The following is an 8,385-nucleotide window of genomic DNA, read 5'->3' as shown; positions in this document are numbered from 1 at the left end:
AGATTGGGAATCATAAAAAACTAAAGGTGGAAAGTTCTTTCTGATATGCAGATGTTTACACATAATAAGGAAGAAGAAGGGAAGAATAGAAATTTATTACATTAGAAAAAGGGGAATGAAGGGAAGGGAAGGGAAGAGGGGATGAGAATAGGAAAGACAGTAGAATGAATTGGACATCACTTTCCTGTGTTCATATATGAATACTTGACCAGTGTAACTCCACATCTTGTACAACCACAAGAATGGGAAGTTATACTCCATGTATGTATAATCTACCAGAATAATTTCTACTGCCATGTATAACTAAAAAGAACAAACAACAAAAAAAGATGGGGTTGGGAACCAGACATAGTGGCACAGACCTGTAATCCCATAGATTGGGGAGGCTGAGGCAGGAGGATCACAAGTTCAAGGCCAGCCTCAGCAATTTAGGGAGCCTCTGGCTAAAAATAAAAAGGCCTAGATTCAATCCCTAGTGTCTCTCCTGCCCACACACAAAAAAAGAAAAAAAGATGAGATTGGAAGTGGCTGGTTACCAGTGGGGAGATTGGAGTGACAGGCAGGAAAGCCAGAGTTTTGAAGAGGGTTATTTAGTGGCATTTAAGCAAGGGGGACATGGTGTAATCAGGTTTGTGTTTGGGAAGGATTACTTTGACTGTAGAGAAGGGGAGAACGTAGAACAGGTAACCAGTGCTGGAGAAAGGACAGGGACAAGGACTTAGGGCCAAGGCTGGGGATGGCGGAGAAACAATAACATCAATGGTGAGGATAATGCTTGATAACTGTGTAGGTGGTAATTTTTTCTGAGACAGTAGGTGGTAGGGAGCAGGAAACAAGTTTGGGCCCATAATGGTGGGAACCACAGGCTCAGTTCTGACAAGCTAATTCGAGGTGACCAAAAAAATATATAGGATTTTTTTTTTCTTTGTGGTGCCAGGGCTAGAAGCCAGGGCCTGGGCACACTGGGCGTACTCTCTACCACTGAGCCGTGCGCTCACCCACCAGTGGGGAAAGTTCAGTGGGCTGGGGTGGGGGAGGCTACAGTGATGGAAAGAGGTGAGTCTTTGTGATTAGAGAGTCATCTCATGGTTTTTGGCGGTTTGTGTCAGGATAGGAAAGGCCTGCCCAGGATGGTGGCCTCGGGCCTGTCCAGCTGTGTCTTTCATTGTCATTACTCCTTTTGTTTCTTCTGTCCAGGGAGTGGGACCGGGGCCGGGAACGCCGCAGTCGGGGTGAATATCGAGACTATGACCGGAATCGTCGGGAGCGCTTCTCTCCTCCCCGCCATGAGCTCAGCCCTCCACAGAAGCGCCTGAGGCGGGACTGGTGAGTTGGCTTCAGCTTCTCTTCTTCAGTGTTGGTTCCGGGGCCTCGGCTTCCTTCCCTTGCCTCTGCAGAAAGCTTCTCATTTCCTTCTCTCAGACTTCATATGACCATTGTTTCTTAGTCCTTTTAAACTCTTGGGTGGGAGACGTGTTCTGTGTTCTGTGTGTGCCCCTCCCTCTGGCCCTCCTCTGTGCTCTGGAAAGATGATTCTGGTTCTTTGTCTGATTTTTGTGTCCCCTACCCTCAGGGATGAGCACAGCTCTGACCCATACCACAGTGGCTATGACATGCCCTATGCTGGGGGTGGTGGGGGCCCAACTTATGGCCCTCCTCAGCCCTGGGGCCACCCAGATGTACACATCATGCAGCACCACGTACTGCCTATCCAGGCCAGGTAAAGACGTGGGGTTCTGGGAAGAAGGCTTGGGGAACAGTTTGGGCTGCTGGAGCCGGGGAGTAAGCTAGGGCGCAGGGCTGCCTGTGGGTGGTAGCACTTGGTGCTGGGGGTGGTGGGCCAGGCAGGCGAGCAGCTGGCTACCTTGGTGCCCCTATCCCCCCACCTCTTCTCCCACAACCAAGACTTCCTGTCCACCCCCAGGCTGGGCAGCATCGCTGAGATTGACCTAGGTGTGCCGCCACCGGTGATGAAGACCTTCAAAGAGTTCCTCCTATCGCTGGATGACTCTGTGGATGAGACCGAGGCTGTCAAACGCTATAATGACTACAAACTGGATTTTCGCAGGCAGCAGATGCAGGATTTTTTCCTGGCTCATAAAGATGAGGAGTGGTAAGTGCCCCTCCTTCCCTGCCACCTTTCCTTGGCATGTTTCCCCTGGCCCTGCCAGTGGGGCTGCAGCCCTCTCCTACTCCCATTCCCCAACCTGGAATTTCCTGGGGGTGGGGGAGGGAAGTATAACAGCATTGGCTGATGGGGTCTCCTCCTTACTTTGACTGCCAAGGCCCCCTCCCATGCTCCCCCAATCTCCCTTCTCCACTGTCCTCACCTGGGACACCTCCAGGCAGCTGGCCAGAGCCACCTGGCTCCTGGGGGCAGCAGATTGCTTCCCACTTTCTGGTATTGGGTCATTGTCATCCCTGATCACCAGGACCCAACGTGGCTGTGGCATCCTCCCAAAAGCGACGAGTGACTCCAGACAAGAAAAGCAAAGATCTCAGGGTCATTTGACAGAAAAAGAATTTTAATTTTTTTTCCTTTTGTGGATGTTTTAATTTTAATCAACCATCTTTTCCCCCCTCCTGCTCCTCCTCCTCCTCTCCTCTTTCTGCTCCTCCTCCTTGAAAAGAGCCAGAACTGGGAACTACACCCGCTCATCGACGGAGCTCGGAGCAAACCCACCTCCACCCCCACCATACCCAGCCCATACATGAGCCCCTGGGCTGAGCCGCGCTGCCCCGGCCAGGCAGACAGGCAGGGCACTGCTGTGCACAATGCAGCATTTAGCTGAATGTGATTGCTCAGGCAGTTAGTCAGTCAGGGCCCCCACCGCGGAGTCCCGCGGGGGTGGGGCATCTGGGCCGGGCGCCCCAGCCAGGAGCCAGCCGGTGGCCCACCAGCCAGCATGGGCCCTGGGCGCCACTAGTTAAATCTTGAGCTCTGTTTGACCAAGCAGCCAAGGTAAAGATCCTGGAGATGACGCCTGCGGCTTTCCTTTCCTCTCTGCTCAACTGTGGTTCTGTTCTGTCCTTACCATCCCTTCTTCCTGACTACCCTGTGTGTCTTGTCTTGATCTCACACACCTCTCATTCTTTCTCTGTCCCTGTTCTTGCTTTCTGCCTAACACTTCCTTCTTCTGGTTTTTTCATTTTGTCTAATGCTTAGTTTTTTCCTTGGTTTTCAATTTCTGGGCCTTTCTCACTCTTCCTCCTTCCTTTCTCCTTTTTCTCATATTCCTAATTTCTTCTGTTTTTTCCTCCCCAAGGTCCTATTGAAATGTTTTATTTTCATGCCCCCCCCCAACCCTCCAGCACTCCTTTTTCTATCCCGGGGGCAGTTCCTGAGGCTGTGTGGGCACTTGGTTCTCCCTTTGGTCTTTTCCTGTCCCTTCACCATCTTGCTTATCTTCCCAAGGGGGGAGAAAATGGCCTGCCTTTTGGCTTTTGCTATCCAGTGCACTTCAGGTTTCCTTCTGTCTTCCACCGAGGGGTGGAGGGAGTTGGTGGGCACCTTTCTCATAATGACTGTAGTCTGGGGTCAGCAACAAGAGGGAGGTTCTTTGGGGCCTGCAGTTACTGTAGCCCTCCTCTCTGGAGCTTGGGAAACTACTCCTGTTTAAGTTAGTGTTTCCCAAAGACTTGAAGCTGTAAATCTGCCTCTCCAACCCTGGCCTCCCCCTGTAGTTGTTGGTTTTTGCAAATCCAGAGCTCTTAGTTCCTGGTTGTTCTCCAGGTGTTTGCAGAGCACAACCTCTGGTTCCTTTTGGGGTGTTGGGTGGTTCTAGTGCACCTCTCTCCCATAATCTCTCTGTTTTTATGACCTTTTATGGGTGTGAGGATGGGGGCTATGCCCTGACTTTCCTGGGCCCTGCCCCACAGCCTGGCCCTGGCTTCTGGTGACTATTTTGTCTTCCCTCCCCGCTTTCTTCTTAGGTTTCGGTCTAAGTACCACCCAGATGAGGTGGGGAAGCGTAGGCAGGAGGCCCGGGGGGCCCTGCAAAACCGACTGAGGGTATTCCTGTCGCTTATGGAGAGTGGCTGGTTTGATAATCTCCTCCTGGACATAGACCGAGCTGACGCCATTGTCAAGATGTTGGATGCTGGTGTGTGGACTTGGCTCATAGGGTGGAGGCTGTTTGGTTGGGATCTGGGTTAGGAAACAGAAGGAGATTGATAGCAGCCAGGGCCCTTGGATTGTGACTTCTGCCTTTGTTGGTAGCTGTGATTAAGATGGAAGGGGGCACAGAGAATGATCTACGCATCCTGGAGCAGGAGGAGGAGGAGGAGCAGGCAGGAAAGCCTGGGGAGCCCAACAAGAAAGAGGAAGGCCGGGCTGGACCAGGCCTGGGGGATGGAGAGCGTAAGGCCAGCGATAAGGATGACAAGAAAGAAGAGGGCAAACAGGTTAGTGTGTGGCCTCCAGAGGAGCTGGCAGTAGGGCTGTGCATTGGCTGCGGTGGAAGGGGGGACTTCTGGGCTTGGCTGTGGAGGGTGAGAAGGGCTCTGAAGCAGGTGAAGGGGAGATAGGACTCTCCAGGAATCTCTACCTGTAGGCTGAAAACGATAGTTCCAATGACGATAAAACTAAGAAGTCCGAGGGCGATGGGGACAAGGAAGAGAAGAAGGAAGACTCGGAGAAGGAAGCCAAAAAGGTGGGGTGTCTTTCATGGGGGCAGCTGGTGAGGGCTGTGGTCAGGGCTGTCTTGACTTGACCCTGTTGCTATGGCTCCCACAGAGTAGTAAGAAACGGAACAGGAAACACAGCGGTGATGACAGCTTTGACGAAGGCAGTGTGTCGGAGTCGGAGTCGGAGTCTGAGAGTGGCCATGCTGAGGAGGAGAAGGAAGAGGCTGGTAGGTCTTACTTTCTGCGTCTAGTCCTCCTCCTGCATGGGCCTCTGTGGGGCGGGGGGCTGATGAAATTGAGGGGAGGTGTTAGGTGGGGACAGTGACTGGTTGGGGGTGGTAAAAGCTCTTCTATCTGCTGCATTCTCACCCCCTCGCGTGTAGAAGAAGCACTGAAGGAGAAGGAGAAGCCCAAAGAGGAGGACAGGGAGAAGCCCAAGGACGCTGCCGGGCTGGAGTGCAAGCCCCGGCCCCTTCATAAGACCTGTTCCCTCTTCATGCGCAACATCGCGCCCAACATCTCCCGGGCCGAGATCATCTCTGTGAGTGGAGAAGCTGGTATTAGCGCAGGGCTGGCTCCAGGCTCAGGTCCTTGGGGTAGCGGTGGAGAGAGGAGGTCTGGTGCTGCTGCGGTTGCCTTTGATAAGGGAGGCCCCTGCCTCTTGCGCTGTGGCACTCAGGTGGTGGTGTTCTTGAACTCTTGGCTGGTTTTTCCTTGCCTGAGGATGGGAGGGGTTAAAAGGCACTTCCCCAGGGTTCTGAGTGGGGATTGGAGGAAGAGGTGAGTTCTGAATCATTAAATGGGGTTTCTGTTACTTTGCTTCCTGCAGCTTTGTAAACGGTACCCAGGCTTTATGCGTGTAGCACTGTCGGAGCCTCAACCTGAGAGGAGGTGAGGAACTGGACCCCTTGGAGAGAAGATGCAGGGTCGAGGTTAATGGCTAGCACCTCTCCATTCCATGACCGTGCTGATGTTCGTTCTTGTGTAGGTTTTTCCGTCGTGGCTGGGTGACCTTTGACCGCAGCGTTAATATTAAAGAGATCTGTTGGAACCTGCAGAATATCCGAGTGAGTTCTAGGAGTGGGGCTTGTTGGAGGATGGGACTGTGGCTCTCTATGCCCACGTGACCTGACTCCCTTGTGTGTTCAGTCTGCTTGTTTTACTTACTTCTGTTCCTGAATGAGCTCTGAGGACAAGACAGACACTTTTTGGTCCCTGTCCTCAGGGAGCTCACAGTCTAATCACTGATATTCGCAATGGGGATCAGTCTCTAAGTTGCTGCTTCTGGGACAGTAGGCCAGCTTTCTGATTTTGTGTTCTTTCTAGCTCCGGGAATGTGAACTGAGTCCCGGTGTGAACAGAGACCTGACTCGTCGTGTCCGCAACATCAACGGCATTACACAGCACAAACAGATAGTGCGCAATGACATCAAGCTGGCAGCCAAGCTGATCCATACGCTGGATGACAGGACTCAGCTCTGGGCCTCTGAGCCTGGGACACCTCCTCTGCCAACAGTCAGTGACTTCCCAAGAAGCTGTTTCCAAAGCAGCTGATACCACCTCATTCTCCTGATACTTGATCTCCCCTAATCTGTAGCAGTGATCCCTTGGGCCCACCCACATCCTCACTTAATTGCCCCTTTCTGCCCCTGGGAAACATGTCCAACTTCCAGCAGGACAGACTGATGGCATTGTTTGTGGGCTAGGGCAAGACAAGTATAAAAATAAGAAAAGTATTAGGAGGCGGAGGTCAGAATTTATCCAGGGAGCCCTGAACTCCTTTCCCTTCCACGGTGCCTTCCATTGCTGGCAGTCCCTGGGCTCCCTGCGCTAAGATTTGCTCTTTACTTCTCCGGCTCCCTCCCGATCAGAGTCTGCCTTCGCAAAACCCAATATTGAAGAATATCACTGACTACCTGATTGAGGAAGTGAGTGCTGAGGAAGAGGAGCTGCTGGGGAGCAGTGGAGGGGCCCCCCCAGAGGAGCCGCCTAAGGAAGGGAACCCAGCAGAGATCAATGTGGAACGGGATGAGAAACTGATCAAGGTGCCAGCTATAACTGTGGGGTATGCAGGGTGGCTCAGCAGTGAAGGGGTGGAAGTGGTGACCAGTGGCTTCCTTTTGCCCATAGGTGTTGGACAAGCTCCTTCTCTATTTACGCATCGTACATTCCTTGGATTATTACAACACCTGCGAGTACCCCAACGAGGACGAGATGCCCAATCGTTGTGGCATCATCCATGTTCGGGGGCCCATGCCTCCCAATCGAATCAGTCATGGAGAAGGTACACTCCAGCGCCCCATTCTGTTTCCCATTTTCTCCCCAGTGGCCTCTGCTCCCCTCCTTTCCTGTCCCTTGCTTCCAGCTCCTGTCTCCAGAATAACTATCTCTGGTCCCAACCATAGTGTTGGAGTGGCAGAAGACCTTTGAGGAGAAGCTGACTCCACTACTCAGTGTGCGGGAATCCCTCTCAGAGGAAGAGGCTCAGAAGATGGGTCGCAAGGACCCTGAGCAAGAAGTGGAAAAGTTTGTCACCTCGAACACCCAGGAACTGGGCAAGGATAAGTGGCTGTGTCCTCTCAGTGGCAAGAAGTTTAAGGTCTGGGATGTTAGAGAATTAGTGGGGTAGAATGTTGGGAGGAGAGGGTCACAGGAAGGCCCCCAAAGGCCCTGGAAGGAAATAGTCATTGGCCCAGCAGGAGGGAGGCTGTTGGCCTTCCAGGTTGGGTCTGGGAATGAGGGAACCCATATCACTTGCTCTGTCCTGACCCTCTCCTCTCCACCCAGGGCCCTGAATTTGTTCGCAAACATATCTTCAACAAGCATGCAGAGAAGATTGAGGAAGTAAAGAAAGAGGTGGCATTTTTTAACAACTTCCTCACGGATGCTAAGCGCCCGGCTCTGCCTGAAATTAAGCCAGCTCAGCCACCTGGCCCTGCCCAGAGTAAGATACGATCCATGGGGGGTCTTGCATCTCCCCTTTGCCTGTCCATGGATTCCTATCACCCCGCCCCCCCAGAAGTGTCTACCCCACCCTCAAGCCTATTTCTAGAAGTCATTTGTTCTTGTGTTCCCCTCTCCCCGCAGTAATTCATGTCCCTTTCCGTGTTGTACTCCCCCCAGGCTTGACCCCGGGACTCCCCTACCCACACCAGACTCCCCAGGGCCTGATGCCCTATGGTCAGCCCCGGCCGCCCATCTTGGGCTATGGAGGTGAGTGTGGGAGGGAGCTGAAGGGGTGTAGTGGTTGCACGTAGCTGGGAGGAAGAAAATTGAGGCCCTGGCTGAGGTCAGGGTTTTCAATTCAACACTGATCTTTCTCACAGCGGGTGCTGTCCGCCCTGCAGTCCCCACAGGAGGGCCTCCATACCCGCATGCCCCATATGGTGCCGGCCGAGGGAACTATGATGCCTTTCGAGGCCAGGGTGGTTATCCTGGGAAACCTCGCAACAGGTGAGACTGAGCTCAGATGTCCAAGTTTTCTTGCCTCCTTCAAAACTTGGGGACCTTCAATTCTCATCCTGCTTCCCTTCTTATCTTACAGGATGGTTCGTGGAGACCCAAGGGCCATTGTGGAATATCGTGATCTGGATGCCCCCGATGATGTTGATTTCTTTTGAGCTGTGTCCGCTGTCCCCCATTCCTATCATCTATAATTGTGATTGCCCTGTCCCATCAGCTGAGAATTTTTTTTGTACGTTCAGACATACTGCCAATAAAAGCACTTCAGTAGTGACTTGTAACTCAGCGAATGTTATA

General features: G+C 52.7%; 1 protein-coding gene across 2 annotated transcripts in view; it reads left to right on the top strand.

Annotated features, from left to right (window-relative positions):
* Nucleotides 1-8,371, top strand: part of SRRT (serrate, RNA effector molecule) — an 11,179-nt gene extending 2,808 nt beyond the window's left edge. Inside the window, exons 3-20 of one of the 2 annotated variants that reach the window (XM_081299433.1) lie at nt 1,198-1,326; nt 1,574-1,720; nt 1,925-2,113; nt 3,934-4,103; nt 4,220-4,404; nt 4,554-4,652; nt 4,736-4,853; nt 5,010-5,167; nt 5,456-5,517; nt 5,615-5,693; nt 5,953-6,141; nt 6,498-6,671; nt 6,757-6,910; nt 7,032-7,225; nt 7,414-7,570; nt 7,750-7,839; nt 7,953-8,079; nt 8,171-8,371. In XM_081299433.1, coding sequence (XP_081155559.1) covers nt 1,198-1,326; nt 1,574-1,720; nt 1,925-2,113; nt 3,934-4,103; nt 4,220-4,404; nt 4,554-4,652; nt 4,736-4,853; nt 5,010-5,167; nt 5,456-5,517; nt 5,615-5,693; nt 5,953-6,141; nt 6,498-6,671; nt 6,757-6,910; nt 7,032-7,225; nt 7,414-7,570; nt 7,750-7,839; nt 7,953-8,079; nt 8,171-8,246 — 2,497 coding nt within the window. In that variant the 3' untranslated portion in view covers nt 8,247-8,371. Of the gene's footprint in view, nt 1-1,197; nt 1,327-1,573; nt 1,721-1,924; nt 2,114-3,933; nt 4,104-4,219; nt 4,405-4,553; nt 4,653-4,735; nt 4,854-5,009; nt 5,168-5,455; nt 5,518-5,614; nt 5,694-5,952; nt 6,142-6,497; nt 6,672-6,756; nt 6,911-7,031; nt 7,226-7,413; nt 7,571-7,737; nt 7,840-7,952; nt 8,080-8,170 lie in introns of both variants that reach the window. The other variant, XM_081299432.1, reaches the window with a different exon arrangement.
* Nucleotides 8,372-8,385: the final 14 nt, after the last annotated feature.

This window comes from Spermophilus citellus, assembly GCF_964194105.1.
Source record: "Spermophilus citellus genome assembly, chromosome: 6".
NCBI lineage: Eukaryota > Metazoa > Chordata > Mammalia > Rodentia > Sciuridae > Spermophilus > Spermophilus citellus.
Note: the sequence above shows the minus strand (reverse complement) of the source record. Positions and strands in the feature narration are given on the sequence as shown.